This window comes from Mus caroli, unplaced genomic scaffold (genome assembly GCF_978045245.1).
Source record: "Mus caroli unplaced genomic scaffold, Mus_caroli_1 scaffold_16, whole genome shotgun sequence".
In the NCBI taxonomy this organism is placed as follows: Eukaryota; Metazoa; Chordata; class Mammalia; order Rodentia; family Muridae; genus Mus; species Mus caroli.
In genome coordinates this window covers 94,247,092-94,269,994 of record NW_028227271.1, presented here as the reverse complement: position 1 = coordinate 94,269,994, position 22,903 = coordinate 94,247,092, and the positions used below count along the sequence as shown (strand labels likewise).

Sequence of the window (22,903 nt, the reverse complement as noted above, 5' to 3'; positions counted from 1 at the left end):
AAATAATATTTACATTTGTATCCAATTCATTAAAATATTTTTTAACTGAGAACATGCTTTACACAGCTAGATACATAGCTACCCTGTGATGTGTTTTCATTGAAAAATACACATTTTTTTAAATCATTTTATTTCATTTGAAGATTGTACACTCGAAGTTTTGTTTGCTGCTGAAATTCCACACATTCCTTCAATTTTTAATAACTATATTTCTTATGTATTTTGGCTATTAGCCAGATGCCCTGGAGCCAAATCTCATTGTATGTTTTAGTACATCTGTTGCTGAGTTCAGTTTAATGCACATGAAATGGTATTGGAGGAATGCACAAGACCTCAGTCACTTGAAGTGCATCTTAATAGGAAGAAAGAATTTCCTGATTCAAGGGTACAATGTTATTGCTCCTCTCCTTACCCCTGTGGATCTGAGACTGTGAGAAGGGGTGAAAATATTATATTCTTTATGGTTTTCTATAAGTGAGTCAGTCTGAGTTTGTAACTTAGTGGTAGATTGCTCACCTCAAAATCCTGACGCTCTAGGTTCAAACCCTGGCACTACAAAGAAGGGAGAAAATGGTAAAGCAACCAGTCATTCAGCAAGTGTTACTGCATCCGTGAATGTGTGCAAAGTGACAACGCGAATGGCATAGAAGCTGAACAAAATGACTTTGATAATAGTGTTCACGGTGACACCGAATCAGCAAACCAGACATCAAAGGTTTTACTTACTCAGAGGTACTACTTGATTGAATACTGTAGTTACCACCCAAAGAAGGCAGGAATAGCCAGCCATCTCCAGATTACTCATAGATTAGTCAGGCTAAGTAAAACCAAGCATTGTCAATACTCAGTCTCTAGCTACAAAGCTCTCTAACTAGATCGGTACTTCTCAGCCCTAAAAAGTTCAGTAGGTTCTGAGTGGAATTCTAGAGCTTCCCTTCTGTTCAGTGATCTCTTGGGTCCACAAAATACTACAGGCCAGGAGAGAGAAAGGAATGTGCAGACAAGGATGGGGGAGGTGCAGAGTGTATATATGGAAAAAGCTTTAAAGGTCAAGGCTAAACCAAAAAAAAAAAAAAAAAAAAAAAATGTAGCCTTTCTCCCCATTCTCCAATGCCACAGCTCAATCATCTGACCCCATGTAACCATAAAAGGAGCAATTAGAAGAACATTAGCTGTAGAGAGAAAGGAAGAATAGACCCAAACTGTGACAAGTTTTGGATCCTTTTCCTTCTCTTGTGAGGGACTCTCAATATCCTCACTGAAGTGGTAAAGAAAGGTACGGCTTAGAAAGAAGAGATAATTTTGACATATTCTTGGGAAGAATTTCTTGTTGGACTTACTAGTTTTCTCAGATGTGGGTACAGCTCATCCCCAGTGCTCTAAAGATATTCCCATCAGACACCTGGCTATTTTCCCATTGATGCTCAAAGGAGGCCACGGGTTACTCAAGGCCACAGAGTCGCTGTGAAAAGGGAGAACTGGACCTCCCTCACACTCCTCAGGCTTAGAGATGAAACTGGACCAGATTTTCTCAAGTCTTTGGTTTCCTTTCAGTGCATTTTGGAGTTTTTGGATTAAAAAACTCCAAAAATCTCAAACAGGCAGCCAGGGAATCAGTAAACCGATAATTAATCTTTTTTATTTTCGTTTTCCATTTTCCATTTACTTCCAAGCTTGTTTCAAGAAATTAAGAAACACACAAAAATAGATACGCTTGTTACCAACAGTAATTTGTGTGTGCAAATGTTTTAAAAGGAATCTAAGGTTCTTTTATGTTTAATTAAACCGCATGCACACATACACATACACCTCTGTAAAATAGAATTTTCTTCTAACAATCTGGCAAAACATATGTCTCCTCCTACTACAGTGGCCTCTTGGTAGTGACAGCTTGCCATAGAAACAAACTGCAGTGAGATTTCTGTGACTTGAAATGTTCTTTTTTTTTTTTTTAACTCTCTTTATAAGAGGCAGCAGGCTGACTCTGGTGCTGCTGAGATTATCTGGGCTCCTCTGGGCTCTGGAGAACTTTTTGCCTTCTTGTTTTGCCACCCAATTGAGGATGTATTATCTGATACTAAATAGCTCCATAACGTAGAAAAGAAAACCTCAGCCACATCCTGTGACTGTTTCTGGATGGATGGATGCAGCCAAAGTATCACCCGGTCACCACCACCTTTCAAATGGATGAGTCTAAAGTAACTGGATTGTAGTGTGTTCCCTTTCCAACATAATGACTCAGTGTACCTTATAATGATAGATGCTTCCCCATGACTGGGAATAAGAAAATATTTGGGGACAATAATCCACTCAGCCTGTCCCACCACCACCTGACCTTCATTCATCGAAGTCTCAAATGTGGCATTTCTCAGAGAAAGCCAGCCTCTCTTTCTTCTTTTCTCTGTTTATCTCTAAATGGAGCTCTCTAAATTCAGCTCCAATGTCAGTCACAGAATTACATTTTTCAAATGCCCCTTCCTGGGCCCTACATCAGAGATATATGACATTAGGAGATAGTGTATACAGAACAGTCTCTAAAGACAAGGCCCAGGGAATGTCTACTACTATAAAAGAAGAACTACCATTGGCCTCACACAGTACCCAGCATTAGAGCCACCTTTGGGAAGTTGGTTTGAACATAGAGACCCTTATCAAGACAAGGGAAGACAGCCTTGGAGAAGTCACAATCTGTGGTACCAAGGTCATCTTGCCTGTCCCCTGCTCTCATACCAGGTACATCTTGTATGTCTAAGATGGGGCTCCTTAAAGGTAGGATCAGTGGTCCTCTGTAGATATATAAAGTGGAAAGCATGCGATAAATATACAAGTTCTGGTGCTCAACTCCTAAGATCTTCTGTACCCACTAGCTATGTGATCTTGGGCAGTTCATAGAACATGTCTGAGCTGCAGCACCCTTACCTGTGAGATGAGAATCATAACCATCCCTATACTTCACAATTGTCATATGAGTTAACCAAATTTACAAAGCAGTACCTGATATGCAGTGTGTCCAATCCAAGTCTCTCACATGTTGTCACCATGGCTGTGAGAATCCGGGAAGGTTTGGGAGATCAGCCCTTTGATCTGCACACCCCTTAGCCTTTTGAATATCAGGATCCTGTCTCGGACATGACAATGGTAGGATGGTCATAGTAATAAGAATGACAATAATTGCTGCTCTGACTCTAGAAAGGTATGTTGTAAAAATAAAATATAATAATGTGAGAGTGCTTTACACTCTGCAGCCTACAGTGCAATAAAAGGTTGAGCATTTTGCTTCAATGTTGAATCTTATTCCAAAGACTAGATACGGTGTTCCTGTGGTGCTGGCTGCTCCATGTAATGGCCCTCAATCAGAAACTTCTCTCAGCCTCAGTTTCCTCTTCTGCCAGTGGGATCTTGTAATAGAGGTTTATATGTATTAAACACCATACCTATCAGTGGTCATCAACCCTGGGTATCTCTTCTAATAATCTAGAGAATGTTGTTGTTGTTGTTGTTGTTGTTGATGATGATGCACCTAAATGAACACAATTCAAAACAAGTTAGTATACATCATCTGTCAGTATCTAGGGAGATAGGGTCCTAGTGGCCTTTAATTAATAAAGATACTGAGGAAGCCATATAAAGCACAAAGATAACAAGTTCAAAGCTTGCCTTGGACACAGGGTAAGTTCGAGATCAACATAGTCAACTTGGCAGGACTATCTAAAATATAGTTGGAAAGTGGAGTGGAGTTATACCTAGTAATAAAGGGCTTTCTTAGCATATGTGAAGCCCTAGGTTAAAAACTTACTACCAGGGGGAAGAGGAAGAGAAAAAGAAGAAGGGGGAGGTAGGGGAAGAGGTATAGGGAGAGAGAGGAGCAGCAGAAGAAAGAAGAGGAAGAGATAGAAAAGGAGGAAGGTAGGGTTGAGTTCAGACTCAACCCCACTCTTGTATAGTATGGATACATAACCTATACACATCTTCCTGTACACTTTAAATCATTCCCAGATTATTTATGATGCTTAATATAAGATAAATGATACATTCAGTTATCATACTACCCTATTTAGAGAATGACAACAAGTCATATTCAGTTACAATGCAAATGCTTTCCAAATGCTTTCAGTCTGGAGTTGATGAAGTTACAGATGAAGAAGCTGTAGATGTGGAGTGCCCAACCATCTTCAGAAGCTCAGGGGACACAGTATAGAACTCTCCCACACTGGGAGTGTGAATCGTGGCTTGAAAACCACTGCAGCTTGTGGAGCTAGCTGTGAAACATTCTATCCAAAACATGTTGCCTTTGCACTGTTATTTATTGATGGATGATCTCATGAGTAACTGGTTCCTCTGGACCTCAGGCCAACATGGATTTTCTAACATCTGTCCAAACTCTGCCCTGGGCAGGGAGAATTAACATTTACCCAGTTCCTATTCTTTCCTTTAAGCCAAAAAAGCTGATTAAAAACAAAGCTCTGCAGTAAAAAGAGGCAGCAGGGACTCTAAGTTGAGTGAGTTAGTGTAATGGGAGATGGGTGTGATGCCTCCACCTTTGGGTAAGCATCTACATGTTAAAATAACCCTAGTGCAGAAGTGAATACACTGAACTGTAATTTGCTACATCTAGCTTTGAAGATAAAACTCCCTGGGACACTACCCTGATGTTGGACCAACCTGTGCCAGCTCCCATTTGGACCTCACTGTCTCTGCTAGTTAACTCTACATCTTACAGAATGCAGCTGTCTGCATACACAGCACATGGATGTACACGGCACAGCTTCCTCTCAGGAACCTCTTGGGTTTTTGAAACAAGAAGAGATTGGGGTATGCAAACTCAGAAGTGAATGTTTTAAAGTATCTCCATAGCTATTGCTAGTAGCTTTCACACAACCATGATGATCTAGCTAAACCACTGAGCAGTTATCCAAATGGCAGCCAACTTAGGATGGTGCACAGGGAGACAGATCTTCTGGAAAATTTAATTGAGGATAAATTACCACCCTGTGGTGTAAGCATCTTTGTGCTAGATTCATTTTAATAAAACAAATGCAGATCCCTTATTCCTAGCTGGAGTTATTGCTCTGAAAGCCAATGTACAACAATCTTAATCTTCAGCATGGTGTGAAACAGCTAATCCCTTCTGTTCTTCTATTCCCCCTGGGAAGATTATGTCTTTTGTTTTCAAAATTAAATGCTAGTATTCTGTATTGGAAAGAAAAGTCAGACTCCTGAGAATCAAGGGGCACATGTGAGGTTCTTACCCAGTTATTTCACCCTCTGGCCATTTAGTACTGGGGGCAATTGAGGTGATCCAGTGAGCAGAGGAACCCAAAGGATGTACCTAGCAGTGCATAACACTTAATAGATAAATTTATTTTAAATTAGCTTACATACTATGGAGGCTTTTTTTACATTTGGGAGACAGAAATGTTAGAAATGGATTTGGGTTAGTGGAAGAATGTATGGCTGGCAGTACACTCACTGCTTATAGTAAAGAACCAGTGTTGGTGAGCTTTATGTGTGCAGGGCTTTCTTTTTTTTTTTTTTATTTATTATATGTAAGTACACTGTAGCTGTCTTCAGACACTCCAGAAGAGGGTGCCAGATCTTGATACGGATGGTTGTGAGCCACCATGTGGTTGCTGGGATTTGAACTCTGGACCTTCGGAAGAGCAGTCGGGTGCTCTTACCCACTGAGCCATCTCACCAGCCCCATGCAGGGCTTTCTTATGATGAGAGTCTTGAGTGCTAGTGGAGGAAGAATCTGGTTTTTACCCTGATAAGTTCTCTGTTCTCTGCCACATTGTCCTACAAAGTTAAATGTACAGGCAGCATTAAGTGATTTCAGTGAGTTTGGTTTGGTTTGGTTTGGTTTGGTTTGGTTTGGTTTGGTTTGGTTTGGTTTGGTTTGGTTTGGTTTGGTTTGGCTTTTAAAAAAAGCACATGAATTGAAAGGAATAGTGTTAGGGAGGATTGGTGATAGATTGGTGGAGAGGAAAGGGGGGCATCTTTGATCAAAATGTATTGTATATGTATATGAGATTCTCAAACAGCTTTTAAAGTTGTTCAAAAACCAAAAACAACCCAAACAGTAGAATTAATGTAGAAATTACAGTATCACATTCAGCAAAATATAAATGAAATAAAACAAAAATAAATTATGTGAAACTACATACAACAACCAGAATGTATCATACAACAAGGTAGAATGGCAGAAACTGGATACGCACATTCATTAAATGCTTATGATGTGATTCTATTACAGAAAGTTGGGAAGTACTGTTGGGCATGGGTAGAGATCAGGAGGAGGCACTGGTTGGATTTCTGAGCTACTCTTTGTGATCTTTTGCAACTTAGATGGAAGCATAGAGCTATTCACCTGATGATAACTTATTGCAAAATACCTAAGATTTATTCTTCTTCAAGTAAGTCTTAAATTGTCTTTGTCCATCAAAGACAAGGTTTATTAAAAGCTAAAAAGATCCTTAGACTTTCTGCCTAGCTTACTGGGAACAATTCTAGGGTTAAGGAGACTGAGTCAAATAGAGAGACCCCAGTGACAAAAGAAAAAACAAAAAGCAGCATGGAGAAGAAAACTGAAAGGATCTCCTAACACCAAAGGATGGAAACAAATCCCACATCATGGAAGAGTTAAGCCTTCCTTCAGACTTTTATAATTGATAATCCAGTGGTGGGTGGGCCAAAGCATGCAGAGAAGTATAAGCAGAAAGGACTACATCAGAAAGGCTAACATCAGGCAGTGATCTGGTGAGAGTTCAGATCTGTCCTATTTACCTCTTGAAGGTAATACTGCCTCCTCTTCTTTGGGATGCTTTCCACAATGTGGATGGGAGGGAATAATGTAGGCCATTGGACCCTGCCTAGTTTTCCAACTAGGGAGGAGTCATTCTAGGTTCCCAAAAGAATGAGCCTCCAGACTATAGATTGCAAACTCAGCTGTTGACCTCAATGGAAGAGGGTTGATTTAATGGAAGACAGTAATAAAGAGGGGCTTCTGGAAGGAGTGGGTCTAAGTAGGACCACTGTTGATGCACAAGGCATACCTAGGGGAAAATGGTTAGGAATTTTCTTGGCATTTGTGCTACAGAAGGATGGGGCATGGGAAGAGTCTGAATAAGGTAATGCAAAGTGGCATGGTGATGAGAGAGTCTGAGAATCCAGAGGTGAGGAAGACAAATCAGATGGTCATGGACAAAGCAGATGAAAGTTAGGAACTGTAAACCTGCTCAGAGACAGACTTTTCACTTGTCAACCACAGTCATACTTAGAGAGATGGGGATGTGTGCACCCGAAGATGAGCTTAAGCTGAGTATGCAAGGCTCAGGTTTTGCTAACTGGACTCCAGATATTTGAAGCAGTTGCACTATACCATCATGCAAAGTTGTGGGCTCTCATCGGTATTCCAACCCCAACTGAAGCAGTCAATAAGGAGGGCCATGCTCCCTTCAACCTGGATCTGCTTGCACTGAAGAATGGATTCAGAAAGATTAAAAAAAAACAAAACAAAAAACAAAAAACAAAAAACAAAAAACAAAAAACAAAAAACAAAAAACAAAAAACTACCCTTAGTCTTGTGTCTGATTACCATAAAATCTTGTCTGTGGGTCAGGAGGGGGTGTGCTCAATGCTAGGACAAAAGAACTATGTACTGTGCAACCAGGGTTAACATTAAGCATAGCCAAAATGAGTGGCCATTTTGTTTCCCTCTGAAAGTTTTCTTACCACATCATGGTTACCTTGCCAGAGGATAAGGTGAAGATTGAGTTGGGAAGTCACTGTCAAAAAACACATTGGGAATGTGTCTAATTCCTCGACACGGGCAGCTTGAGGCATTGGGAATGTGTCTAATTCCTTGACACGGGCAGCTTAGGACATTGGGAAGTGCATGGGTGTGACCAGATTCCAGAATAAGGAGAAAAAAGTTATCTAATGAGAACACCAAGTGGTTTCTGATAGCATTTTTAAAACCTTAATGAGAAGATTTTTTGATCCTAGAGGAAATACAAACAAATAACTAAATCCACTCTGGCTTCTGCCTACCTGGATTCCGATCTGAGTATATCATTTGCAAAACAGTCAGAGACCTGTCTGGCAGAGGTTTCCCAATTTCACCCACGAAGCTTGATTTATAGCATGGTGATCTCAGATGTTGTTTTATGTGATGCCCAAAGGAGGAGGGAAGTTTTAATACAGGGATAGTTTAGAACACCTTCAGCCAGGAAGCAGAATCCGACTCCCAAGCCAGGCTGAGTTTAAAGGATGTTTAAGATGAAGAACACTTCCCAGGTTATACACAAATAAGATCAATAGCATTGGACACCCTTAAGAACGAGTAGAGCCATAACTTGGATGACCTCTGTCTACCCTAGCTCTCTGGCTCCTGTTTACCCATGTAACCAGGTATTTTTCTCTCCATGGGTCAATTGCTCTTGCCTTATGTATCACTCTATGAAGGGGACAGTTTCACTGTCTGTCACAGGTGTCACACAACTCTTGATTTCTCAGATGCTCTGGGACTTGCCAGATTTCTCTCTCTCTCTCTCTCTCTCTCTCTCTCTCTCTCTCTCCTCTCCTCTCCTCTCCTCTCCTCTCCTCTCCTCTCCTCTCCTCTCCTCTCCTCTCCTCTCCTCTCCTCTCCTCTCCTCTCATGTCAGCGTGTGGATAACAGTCTACTAAATCTCTCTACACTCAGTCTCTGTACCTGTTAAACCAATGTCTCTTTATGGGGCCATGAAAAAGACAAAATGAAATTCAAGTGATGGAAGAACTCACACCAGTGCCTGTTAGAACAAGTTGATTATTTAAAGCCTATCAGATGCTGCTGACCACTTGGTTTAAAGAGGATGGCCCTGAGAGATTAAAAGAAGTGGGTCAGATTGAGACTGTGCTACCTAGATGTGTATTTTCAAGGGATCTAGGCAAAGCAAGCAAAATGTCTCCAGAACTTTGCTGAGCCCATTAATGGATTGGATTCAGTTCTCAACCAGAACATTCAATAGAAGGGCACCGCTTGTTGGTACCTACGTACCCCAAGCTTCCAGTGTCATTAAAATGTCTATTTTTTTGAGTGATTCCACAAGCAGTAGTGGCAGGTGTTATACACCTTCAAAAAGTTGTCCGTTGAGTGGTATGCGTTTGGCAGATAGAGCACATCCCCTGATCAGGAGGATGATGGATTCTGCTCCTCGGGGGGCTCATCAAACATCTCCTCACAATGCTTGATGAGTCTATGGTGGAGAACTCTGCCTCCTAGATAGTCTTCCCTTGATTTAAAAGGAAACGAAAACCACGTGCTTCTGGAAATTTACGTGTAGTTCATCAAAATCTATTGGTTTTTTTGGAGCACTGTCTGAAGTCTAATAAGACTAATGAGTTTTGTTGTTTTTTTTTTTTTAATAAAAAAAGTCTTTAAAATCTTTCTTTAAAAAGCAGGAACTTGAGAAGCTTTGAAAACTGTTCCAAAGAGTAAAATTAATAATATTAATAAATTGCTCAAAACTCTCAAGCCCTGCAGGTTCAAAATTGACTTAATACCCTGAACCCAAGAGGTTTGAATTATTACTGTTCATTGTCTCTTGTTATGGGGCTTTACAGAAGGGAGGAAGAAGCCACATGGAGGGCCACTAAAATTCATTATGAGGTTTGCTTCACAACCATGGCCATATCCCTGGAGAGTTCCTGAAACTTCTCAGCCTGAACTTAGACAGGAACCTCCAGCCTGGCCATCCCACTCTCAATCTGGCAGGATCGATACATTGACCGGGTTTATGCTCTGGATACTGGAGCAAGAACCCTCCATGAATGGTTCTCCTGTGGGGAGCACAGTCTATATTATATAAATGGGTGATGTGCTATTAGACAGCTAAACAATCATGTGGAAAGATGAATGCAGAAAATAATAAAATAAAATAAAATATCCTAGGCCAATGGTTGGACCTGGAGGGCATCATCCTGAGTGAGGTAACACAATCACAAAAGAACTCAAATGATATGTACTCACTGATAAGTGGATATTAGCCCAGAAACTTAGTATACCCGAGATATAAGAGACAATTTGTAAAACACATGAAACTGAAGAAGAACGAAGACCAAAGTGTGTACACTTTGCCCCTTCTTAGAATTGGAAACAATCACCCATGGAAGGAGTTACAGAGACAAAGTTTGGAGCTGAGACAAAAGGATGGACCATCTAGAGACTGCCATATCCAGGGATCCATCCCATAATTAGCCTCCAAACGCTGACACCATTACATACACTAGCAAGATTTTGCTGAAAGGACCCAGATATAGCTGTCTCTTGTGAGACTATGCTGGGGCCTAGCAAACACAGAAGTGGATGCTCACAGTCAGCTATTGGATGAATCACAGGGCCCCCAATGGAGGAGCTAGAGAAAGTATCCAAGGAGCTATAGAGATCTGCAATCCTGTAGGTGCAACAACAATATGAACTAACCAGTACCCCGGAGCTCTTGACTCTAGCTGCATATGTATCAAAAGATGGCCTAATAGGCCATCACTGGAAAGAGAGGCCCATTGGACATGCAAACTTTATATGCCCCAGTACAGGGGAACGCCAGGGCCAAAAAGTGGGAATGGGTGGGTAGGGAAGTGGGGGGAGGGTATGGGGGACTTTTGGGATAGCATTGGAAATGTAATTGAGGAAAATACGTAATAAAAAAAATTTAAAAAAAAAATAAAATAAAATAAAAAGCCAACAGCCTGAACTGTCTTCCTGAACAGACTTCCCCTGAACTCTCTACACTGTTGTCTGACGACCTCTTGTGGTGAAATCTTTGCCAGCAAGTGTGAATCAGGGCTTCTTAGCCAAGCCATCCCATGTTACATTTTCCTAGATTCTCTTCCCACTGTTTTGTCGCTCACATTAAGCAAGGAGCAAGAACCAGTTGCAAGCACCCAGAATAAAAGTAAGTGGTGCATGTGCCCGAGCGGCTGCCATTTAACAAATGTCACCTGGTGCTTTCTCTTCCAGGGAGCCTCTGATCTATTGCCTGTAGCAAGAAGAAGGGGCCAGCCTGAAGCAAAACATGCCATCTGCACTCGCTTGCATGCTGCTTGTTCTCAGCATCAGCCTCCTGAATGGTAAGAGACTCTCTTCTTGCTCTCCTTGCCTGAAGTGTTTATCGGGGAGGGGGGTGTGGAGAGGCTGTTTCTGTCTGTTGCAATGCAGCTGTGAGGAAGGAAAACATCTGGATCATGTGCTGCTACTAAATTATTTGCCACACTTCTGCATTAAAATTAATGCCCAATCTTATCATGCACTCCCTCTCTTCAGCCCCATCTGAGAGGGGACTGAGAGGGCCCTGGAGATGGGCTTCCCATCCAGGTTCTTACAGCTGCCAGCTACATGACTTGAACCACTTGTGTTTCTCTCCGTGGCTTTAATTTCTCCAAAGGAGGATAGTTATCTTTCACATAGTTCAGAAGGATTAATGTATTTAAAAATACCTTTGGACAACTATAAAATAACACACAGTATTGCTGTTATAAGGTGGGAAAGAAGTGCAGCCACTTCCAGTATGTGTGCAACTCAGAGAAACAAAATACAGAGCTAAATGAAAAGCTGTGTGATGATCTACATAGGTTTCCTTATCTACTTATATGTCTTTCTGGACATGTGTACTTCTGAATGTCCAATGTACATACCAACTGTTCATAGTACTGGGCTGTAAATGCTTCTGTGTGAATATATGTGTATATGTGAATACCAATGAGTTACCTCTGTGTATATCGTGTACATATTTGTGTGTGTGTGTATATATATACAGTGTGTGTGTGTGTGTGTGTGTGTGTGTGTGTGTGTGTGTGCCAATATATATTGCCATCATTATGCTTTTGCTTGTATTTCTCTCTGGATATGTTTATATGGATGTTATGCATTATCTGTGTATATGGAATCGGCATAGGCAAGTGTCTGCATTTTTTGGACTTGTATAATATCCCTCGTATTGCACTGAGACAGTCCGTAAACTGTTTCCTCTAGGGACATGAAAGTAACATTTGACTACTTGTCATTTCACACCATTTCACAGCCTTACCTTTCACCCCTAGAAAGTTGTTTGGCTTGCTTAGTTTTTCAAGACAGGGTTTCTCTGTGTAGCCCTGGCTGTCCTGGAACTCACTCTGTAGACCAGGCTGGCCCCAATCTCAGAAACCCACCTGCCTCTGCCTCCTAGGATTGATGAGATTTTTTAATGAATATTTCTCTCTACATAATTTGCTTCTCCTCACCCATGGCGGAATAAAAGAAGCAAAAGAAACCTTGTATTTTTGCAATGACTCCCAAAAGCACTATCCTGACAAAATCTTCCCTGGAGGATAAACAATGCTCCAAATATTGGTAGATCCACACAATGCTCACACAGATTCTTTTCAGCAGTTCTAAGCTACTGTGATACTTTGCTGGCCAGCCCATGTCCCCATTTGGTACACCATACTAGATCATCCATTAAGTTCTTCCTTAACACATTTCATACAGAAATGTGGTTCCAGTTCATACAGATCCCTTTGCCATGATTCCCCTGACCTGATCTGCTGGATGGGTGAGCAGCTAAAGTTCCTTCCTGAGAGCCTTTGTGAAAAACTGAATAAATGTGAAGGAACATATAGAAGACCCCTGAGCTGCTAACACCAAGGCAAAATGGGGGGGGGTGGAAAATAAGATATACCATCAGTTATAATTGGCCTTCCAAGCCGACAGCATCATGACCAAATCCCAGCATTATTCTGTTCCTTTCAACATAACAACCAAGCATAAGAATTGGAGATCAGCTTGCCAAGAGTTCTGGAGATTAAGCAAGTGAAAAATCTCATACCATTGGCCACCTCACATCCTGCCTACCTTCTTTCTTCTAGCCTGAGAGTGGGAACAGCTCTCCCCACTCAGAACGACCCTCTATCTTTTCTCTTACCATACCGCTTTGTGAAAATCTGCAGAACTACAAGGAAGTTTTGGGTCACCTACCCGGAAAAAGAAAAAAGAAAGGAGGTCAGGGCATAAATACAAAAGGAGACTAAGACTGAGAGTCAGTAAACAGCAAAAGGGAGAATTACAAGATACTAGACCATTAATCTGTAGATTGTTCAGCCACAGGTAGGACATCTGCATTGAACTCACACACAAAGGCTCAGGGGCTATTTTGGGAGAAGGGATAGAAAGACTGTGAGAGCCAGAGATCCAGGAAAACTAGAATGAAACATTGTCTTTTGGACACATGGCAGCACCATGATACTCATAATTTCACCATGACATGCAAAAGATCAAGCCAGATAACAGTCCATCGCGGAGATGTGAGGGGCTCCTAAATCCCCACATCTAAGTGAAGTCCTATTAACAGCTGGCAGCTTCAAGAACTAAGAACAAATTGTTCTTAAGTGCATGGCCCCTGGTATGTCAAGCAGAATCCAATAGGTAGCTTGATATTCATAAGTATATAAAGAGCACAAATCACACTTTGTATATATGTGTCCATGAGTGTATGTGTATGTCTGTGTGTGTCTGTGTGTGTATGTGTGTGTGAGAGAGAGAGACAGACAGACAGACAGACAGACAGAGACAGAGAGACAGAGACAGAGAGACATAGACACAGAGAGAAAAATGGTAGTGATAAGGGCTAGATCTGGGAAGAGTTATAGAGATAAATGGGGGTTAATGCATTCAAAATATATCATATGCATATATAGAAATGTCAAAGAATTAATAAAAATATAATTTTTGAAACAAGATCATTAGTCTAAGGCTGTATAGAATCAAGGTAAGGGAGAAAGCAAGAAGGGAGAGGGAAGAGAGGGAGGGAGGGAGGGGAGGTGGGGAAGGAAGTGAGGGAGGAAACAGTAGCCCAGGGACACCCAGACAAGAGGCTATAAGTGATGCAAATGAAGACAAAGGAAGAGTTGGTGCTGCAACAATGCCAGAGAAGTACAGATTCCTGGGTAAAAAGGACAGAGAATGTCAGAAGGCAGGTCACTTACAGTGTATGCATAGGCCACTAGTCACTGGGGAAAAGAGAATGTTTTAGATGGTAACCCTAATGCCTACTAGTCTCTGTGGGAAGAGGGGCTACAGGGTTTCCATATGTGTCCATCTCTCTCCCCTCAGTCTCACCCTTCATTGAAACATGTGTCACTGGTCTCTCCAAAAGTTATTAATACCACCAGACATCATCTAAGTGTCCTGTGGGCACTGTAACAGCACAGAGAAGGATAGTTGGCTACTCATGCTATGGCCTTTCCAAACAGTGCACTAAGACTTCCTCACTGGCCATGGTGCCAATAATCTGCCTCTGTTGCTAGGAGCACCATCATGCAGTTGAGTGGACTTCAATATTAACTCTAATGGCTGATTGCTTTTTTGTTTTAGGACAGTCACCACCTGGAAAACCTGAAATCCACAAATGTCGTTCCCCTGACAAGGAAACATTCACCTGCTGGTGGAATCCTGGGTCAGATGGAGGACTCCCCACCAATTATTCACTGACATACAGCAAAGAAGGGTAAACTGTCTCTTTCCTTAATGTCAAACCCAAGCAGAGTGCTCATGCTCTCCCAGATCCAGCTTATGTTGGTTCTGAGTTAGAAACACCATTCTTTCCTGGATTTGCACCAATGAGGTCCATCCCACCAGGAAAAGAATTTAATGTCTCTGCCCATCTTGTTCAGTAAAGAGTTTTACGGAACAGTCTTCAGATGCACATTGACCAGCAGCATTGTAATATTAACCACGTTTCCAGTTGTCTGTCACAGGCTTAGACTGCAGACCAAGTCACCAGTTCCTAACTGTTGACTGCTCATCCATAAACCACAGGCCATTTGTAGCTTTTTTTTTCTTTGTTAATACACTACTTTTGTAACATAACTGAATTATATAAACTGTGTTGTGGTCCTTGGCAGCCATGGTACATTAGGTTTTCAAATGTGCTTCATGCCCAAGAAAATAACCTTTAAGGAAAAGAACTCAAGGATTATTTTTAAGCAAATAGCTAGTCTATAAGACACAATCTCAGCCAGTCATGGAAGCACACATCTATTATCTCAGCTTTCTAGATGCTGAGACAGGAGGATCACAAGTTCAAAGACAGCCTGAACTACATAGAGAACCCCTATTTCAAGCACAACAAAAGAATAAAATTCAAGATTTTCTGGAAGGCATATTTAAACGTAACACTGCCGTGAGAGCAAAGAGGAGATCGTCTCCTTTTTATTTTGATAAAAATCACAGTGAGCCCCTCTTAGAAATCTTAAGTGAGCTATAAAAATATTAATTTAGCAAAAAGTGCACCTCTGTATCTTGGACCTAAAAATCAAATACGTATTACTGATAGAGACAGGTATGTCACTTTCCAAGGTCTGCTTGTACACAAAGCTGTCCACCCATCTGGCATCCAAAGATGAATGGCACAAATGCTTAAAGAATCCAGGACTAGAACAGCCTCCATCCCCTGTGCGGTATGGCTGGAGTTGAGACTGTTAAAATATGAGCATCTTAATGAGCCACATGGGGCTGAACTATCCCCCTCCATGCCCACCTCACTCTGTTGCCCACTTGACACCATCTAAGATACATTGGCATCAGTGTATCTCCCCCTGAATCCTTTTTATAAAATGCAGCTCAGCATGTTTTTGTGACCACTACTGCATTATTGGTGGTCCCATAATGTGTATATTGCTAATGAAGGTCCCAACAACCCAAGGCTGCCCAACACTGATGCCACTGGTATGAGTGTACCTTGGCCACTGGTAACTCAGAAGGAAAAAATAACAAATTGCATAGAAACATATGCAGAAAAAGGGTTAGTGAACAGCAGAGCACTGGAGGGGGGAGAGCTAAACTAATTTTTCCACCCCTTCTTCCAACACACTTCTTTCCCTCACACCCTGCTGATATGAGTAGAGCACAGAGCCACAGGAACCCATTTTTCTGCTTTCATACTTATTCTTTGAATGCCTTATTCTCATAACCCAGTAATATTAATCTATTAAGAACAAAAACGAGATCACTATTTTCTTATTCACTCTTAATGCATTACTCGTTGCAGAGAGAAAAACACCTATGAATGTCCAGACTACAAAACCAGTGGCCCCAATTCCTGTTTCTTTAGCAAGCAGTACACTTCCATATGGAAAATATACATCATCACAGTAAATGCTACGAACGAAATGGGAAGCAGTACCTCGGATCCACTGTATGTGGATGTGACTTACATTGGTAAGGGAAGGGGAAGTGGATGGGTAAATTGTTACTGTTTTGTAGTTATCAAAAGTCAAACTCTATCTGAGTCTTCCTGGCTTATGGGTGGATTCCAGATAAGAAAGGTGAGAGAACTCGGAGTATCTTCTTTAAGAGCATCTTACACCAACAGTGTTGACTTTTCATAGAGAGATCAGTACTTGACATCTTCGTTTTCTCATATTTTCCCTCAATGCTAACCCTTGTATTTTATATCCAGTGTGAGTGTTCTGTGTGCCTCTTTTATTAACACTTCCCTCTGCCCTCTCTCTGCAACTCTCTTGCCCTCTCTACCAACCAACTCAAGTTTCTTTTCTTGCTTGGTGGGGGTGAAACCCAGGGCTGTTCATGAAGGCCAGCTCTCCCACTGAGCTACATCAACAGTTCCAAAGGTCTTTTCTTTCTCCTCTAAGAAGAAAGGGATGCTTTCTGCAAAGGGAGGTCTTTTAAAGAGATCTGATTTTGTATGCACAAGAATCAACCCAAACGCTTTGACTGAAATTCGGCTCTCAACAATATTATATCTACTTCATTATTAATTTGAGATATTATTATTATTATTATTCAAAATCAGATGAGGGTGATTGGGATATGGTTTAATGACAGGGTGCTGCCTAATATGAGTTAAAAAAAAAACTGGGATCAAACATGCCCAAAATATAACAACAACAACAAAAACAATAATGATAATAATAATAAACAATTACAATAGGAAGTAAGTATTAACTGGCTGAAGGTTAATGTCACTTACATAATGTTTGGGGAAAGTATTCATAAAGCCAAGCTGTTGATCTAAGAGATGTCTCTGCACAATCAGCACTATGCATCAGGACAATTGACTACAGCTGCAATGGCTTTTATGGTTTAGCACAGACACTAAATAAACTCCTAGGAAAATAGATAGGATAAGGAAAATGAGGTTTATTATTTGCCTTAGATAATAATTTATGAAGCAGGTAATAAGATTTGAAATTACTCAAGTCTTCCTAAGTAATAACACACAACAAGAGCAAGCAGGCCAAAAACTTACAATTATACACATCTCCTCCCAATTGAGGGAGATTTATTTTTGTTTGTTTGTTTGTTTTGTTTTGTTTTTTGTTTGTTTATGTTTAATAATACACTGTATCCAATTAGTGCTACTCATATGGGAGTGTCTTCCAGTGAGTCATAGGCACCCTGCAAGTAATCACCTCCCCCACCCTCAAAGAAAAGTGATTTTTTTTTCTCCTCTAGTCTCTACCAACCACCAGTAGCTCTTCAGCTGGAGGTGGGGCCTCAGGAGCCGCTCTCACCCCATGTTAAAAGGTTTGACTGATTTGATCTTGTGCAGATCCTCTGCAGAGAGCCTCAGTGGCTCTGAATTCATGTATACAATAATCACGTCATGTCTACAAGACAGCATTTCCCAGCATTCCTCCCCAACCTCCAGCTATTACATTCTTTCTGCCCCCTCTTCCATGATGTTTCAAGAGTCTTGAGGAAAGGGAGTTGACACAGAGATTGCATCTAATCTGGGCGCCCACAGTCAAGAATAAATAACATGCTATTGACCAACAGGAAAGAGAAGGTGGGGCAAGCCAGCACCCTAGTTATTTCACCGTTAGGACAGTAGTTCCATGGCCCACACTTCTAGAACTCTGAGACTAGTGGCCTTGTAAACATTCCCTGTGGTTATTTCTTAATTGTAAAAGACATATGACAAAATCATCATTTTAAAATAATAGTAAACTGTATAATTCATGACATTAGTTCATTCAGACAGTTACATACCCATTAGTTAATTCTATCTCCCTTCTGAGGGAAAAAAAAAAAACTATTTTAAATTGTTTCCAAATAAATCTACCTCTGTGTTTCAAATAACACTCATATTGAATATGTTCCTTAAACTGGTAATTGTCCCACTTCTGCACCTGGCATATGGGTTCATGACATTTGGGGAGGGGTTTAAATGATGATGCATTATTAGAGCATTATTTTATTTTCTTAATTGAAAATGGATTCTTCAGCCGGGCGTGGTGGCGCACGCCTTTAATCCCAGCACTCGGGAGGCAGAGGCAGGCGGATTTCTGAGTTTGAGGCCAGCCTGGTCTACAAAGTGAGCTCCAGGACAGCCAGAGCTATAAAGAGAAACCCTGTCTCGAAAAACCAAAAAAAAAAAAAAAAAAAAAAAAAATGGATTCTTCTTGTATACAATACATCTCAACCCCACTGTCCCCTACCCCACTCCTCCCTGATATGCTGGTATGCATTCAAGAAATCTTAATGAGGTATATGGCTATAGGATGTCCCTCACCCTCCCAAAAGTCACCCCTATTCCTGAGAAGAGGATGGCCAAGTCCACACCCTGCATCCACACTAGCATTGCTTCTGTGTAACTAATGTACTGAAAAATTTTGTTTAAATTTTCTGCCTTAATATTTTTTAGTTCTGTTTTTAATTTCTGAATAGTCAGCCACTGTGATCCCCTTTTGTTGCCCCCCACTTGATGTATGAAGGTTTTGGTCTACCTGGGAGTGGATTGAGGTGTCCAGGGCTTGCCTGTTCAACTGACTTGAGACCATTTTAATAAACTGCACACCTTAAAATAATAAGAAAGAAATGTTAAACGTTTGTTAGTGGAAGTTCAGTAAAAGTTTCATGAATGAATGAATGAATGAATGAGCCAAAAAGCTGTTTTAGTGTTAATTAAGGAAACACTATCAAAAAGTTCAAGTGCTGTATATATCTTAATCGTGTACTATCTGGCAGAGTTAATGCTGTTCTCCATAAGGAATAATGCATATTTTGAGTATAAAACATAGCTAGTTGATGAATGCAAAAATCTCTAAACTTGTTACCTGTGAAATTATGAATATGAATAGATGATGCACAAAATGATGTGCAGTTTTTCTTCAAGGAGATGCTTGTTCCCAACTAAGGGAAATAAACTATTTCCAATCTCTTTCCCAATAATCTCATATAGCAACTTCAACTTGAAACTCGCATCAAAATACAATCAAAACAAAATCTCAGTTGGTTATTATTGTTACCATTCAAACCCTATGTTCACATACAAACACGATTGTTTACATATTAAGAGGAAAAATGTATTTATCATGTCCTCTAGGAGCTCATTATACAGTGGAGAAATTGGACTGATAGAAAATACAAGTTATGTTAGAGAACAGAAAAGAAGGTCCAAGCAGTGAAGAAAACTAAAAATGTTTTTGTATCTACAGTTGAACCAGAGCCTCCTCGGAACCTGACTTTAGAAGTGAAACAACTAAAAGACAAAAAAACATACCTGTGGGTAAAATGGTTCCCGCCTACCATAACTGATGTAAAAACTGGTTGGTTTACAATGGAATATGAAATTCGATTAAAGTCTGAAGAGGCAGAAGAGTGGGAGGTAAGTCAAACAGAAGCCTACTGGAGGAATCCTGTTCTTTGGCAAGGATAAACCTCTCACGACAGAATAAATCATTTCTCTAATTAGTTCCCACCATGTTGGCATCACCTTGTAGACATGGCCCTCCTGGGTATGGAAATTCCTCCCCCTTCTAATGAGATCGAAAGTTATTCATACTCAGAACTCTCAGAAAGACAGCTGCTTGTACTGGACAGGCTCCCAACTTGCCTTCCAAAGGATGTATCAGATCCAGATGCCTTGAAGAACATAAACTATACTGAGGCTGGTGGCAAGAGAATTTCAGTTTAATCTGTACATGGTCAATATGTTTTTAAAGAAATACATTGTAACCCTTCAGTATAAAAAGATAAGGTCACAATTAAAAGCATTATGATATTCTACCCTTAACCATTTCAGTATATGTCTCTGTTGAAAGGGGACATTTGCAAATGCAGTCAAAATTAGGATCACACATTTTTTAAAATCCCTAAATTAAAATCCCTAAATAACATGGTAATTGGTGTGTATTTTAATCTTCTCTGTCTTGGTTTCCTCAAAATAAAATATCTATTAACTGGTTTGTCCAAACCAATGTCTACTCCAGGACAATTTTGATACAGTGAAGACAGGAGGTCACATCAGGATGTCACACAATCTTCACTTTTTATTAGTCCTTTGTTTAATCACTTAGCTGCTGTCCCTGCTTCAGTGACTTTTGCAACTAGACTTGAGATTTAAGGACTGAATTAGATTCAACTTGAATAACATATAGTTCAACATACTGTATAAGTAAAAAGCATGAAATTCATACTACATTCATCATCATCATCAAGAGGCATGTGCCATCTGGTCTACCTGGTATAAATGATACTTAATCTAAGTCTTAGATTAGGGAGGTATAAACCTGGTATCTTCATTGCTAAGTACCACTTTATTTATATACAATTACCTCAACATTCATGAAGACTTGGAGTTCTTCCTCTTAGTAGTTTTAGCACCAACAAATAATTCTTTGACTCAATTACTTCATTGGAATTTGTAAACTAATAAGTTTATTATCTCTCATATATATGAGTTAATTTGTCACCAAGTATCCTGTTGTGGTTTGGGGGAAATTTTTTTTTGAAACAAGGTTTTTCTGTGCTGCCCTGGTTTTCCTGAAACTCACTCTGTAGACCAGGCTGGCCTCAAGCTCACTGAGATCTACCTGCCTCACTTTTTAAATTTTGTGAGAGAACCTTTAAGAGGAAGACGAAAGAATAGAATAGAGTGATGCAAACAAGTCGCTGTCTAAATAGAGCTATGCAACCTAAATCTCCAATACTTATGTTTTTAAAAGTGTTCTTTCCTTGTAACCAAATTCAGAAGTGACTTCTGTTTTCCTGTTCCTCCTTAGATCCACTTTACAGGTCATCAAACACAATTTAAAGTTTTTGACTTATATCCAGGACAAAAGTATCTTGTCCAGACCCGCTGCAAGCCAGACCATGGATACTGGAGTAAATGGAGCCAGGAGAAATCTATTGAAATACCAAATGGTGAGTGTTTGGGCTATACTTTTTACCTGTATTTATTAATAGTATAAACAATAAAACTGCATGCAGTAGCTATTAATATAGAAACTATTTTGAGCAGTATCTAGAAAAAGTAGCTAGAAATGTGATTATTATTTCTTAATCTAACAAAAAGACATTTGAAAGAATTGTATTACTGCCTGAGTCACAGTTGGTAAACACCAAGTTTTAGAATAAAGTTGCAAGTATAAGCTTATAATGTCTTCCAACGACTCACTGGTCATTCTTATGCCTTCCTGTCTGCTTTATGCCTACCAACTATTGATGATTGCTTTTCAAGTCAAGAGATACATGTAGAAAGAAAAAATCTTGTAGAAAGAAAAAATCTTGAGTCCATGAGTCTTGTGTGTTATGTTGACTTGCTGTTTGGTTTTTAATGATGATGTTATATGTGATCAAAGTTCTCTGGCTGTTTGTCTTTTAGACTTCACCTTGAAAGACACAACTGTGTGGATCATTGTGGCCGTTCTCTCTGCTGTCATCTGTTTGATTATGGTCTGGGCAGTGGCTTTGAAGGGTTATAGGTACTTCACTATCTCTCAGCCCTTCTCTCAGTCATTGTTATTGGGAATAATGACAAAAAGCCCTGATACAAAGATGATGAAAACCAGCAAACAGCCCAAGCACCTCATTTATCCATTAGTCCCAGTAATTTTGCTCATACAAAAATCCTTTTTCAGAGGTTTTTTTAAAAGTATTAAAATGTACTTATTTAAATCCAGTGCTCTTTCCATCAAATAGGGACTTAGAACTGTAAAATTGTGGAAATCTGGCAAATGCGGCCAACACTGAGAAAACCAAATAGAATAATCCAGTAACCTAAAATAATCATCCAAAATTAACCAACATAGGGTGTATGTCTTCACAAGTACCTTTATCATTTACTATTACTTTCATACAGCTACAGACTTCAACCTCTTATAGCCCATGCATCAGCTATTTGGGAATTAGAAAGAAAAAGAAAAGCTCTTTCAAATATTAACAATGAAAAGATGAGTCATTTATCCACTCTCACAAATTATTTTATAGCATGATGACCTGCATCTTTCCACCAGTTCCTGGGCCAAAAATAAAAGGATTTGATACTCATCTGCTAGAGGTAAGTGCCAGAAGCAGAGGATGCAGTGTGACTCACTACATGGTGATAATTAAGTTCACACAATCCCCATTGATCCAGTCTGGCCCTCTTGATCATCCTTTTCTAGTGGTTGCTCCTCAGCAGCATATATGTTAATAGAAGGAAGCATTTGAGATGAATGTGTTAATCTTCCTATTCTAAATGTCATCGAGAAAGGAGAGAAACCTAGGAAATACCCAAATTCATGGTGAGGCATGCTATACTGCCCAGGGCTGCTACTGAAGACAGAGATGACTGTTTTGTTCAAATAGTGAATCTTGAAAGATATCTTAAGTAACTTGATACCACTATCCCCTTTACACATGAGTCAAAGCTTCCACTTAAATGGTCTTTACATAAACCATTGTGACAGAATTCCCCACGATCCCCATGCCCCATATGAGCAGTCAGTAGATCAGTACTCCATGGGCTGGTGTTTTCCTAGTGCATTAGACTGATCTGAGACAAACCTAAAGCATTTGTCTCTAGGTAGAAATGTACAGTTTCAATTTTACCTTCACAGTGATGTGTAGAGAAGCTTTCACCTATATGTAAAGGTAAATGCCAGC

The 22,903-nt window shown here is 40.1% G+C and overlaps 1 protein-coding gene across 5 annotated transcripts in view; it reads left to right on the top strand.

Annotated features, from left to right (window-relative positions):
- Positions 1-22,903, top strand: part of Prlr (prolactin receptor) — a 179,499-nt gene that overhangs the window by 132,608 nt on the left and 23,988 nt on the right. For all 5 annotated transcript variants that reach the window (XM_021182971.3, XM_021182969.2, XM_021182970.3 and 2 more), the window contains exons 3-9: positions 11,000-11,109; positions 14,387-14,519; positions 16,062-16,231; positions 19,474-19,643; positions 21,040-21,181; positions 21,642-21,741; positions 22,247-22,316. In XM_021182971.3, the coding sequence (XP_021038630.1) occupies positions 11,055-11,109; positions 14,387-14,519; positions 16,062-16,231; positions 19,474-19,643; positions 21,040-21,181; positions 21,642-21,741; positions 22,247-22,316 (840 nt within the window). In that variant the 5' untranslated portion in view covers positions 11,000-11,054. The remainder of the gene's footprint in view (positions 1-10,999; positions 11,110-14,386; positions 14,520-16,061; positions 16,232-19,473; positions 19,644-21,039; positions 21,182-21,641; positions 21,742-22,246; positions 22,317-22,903) is intronic.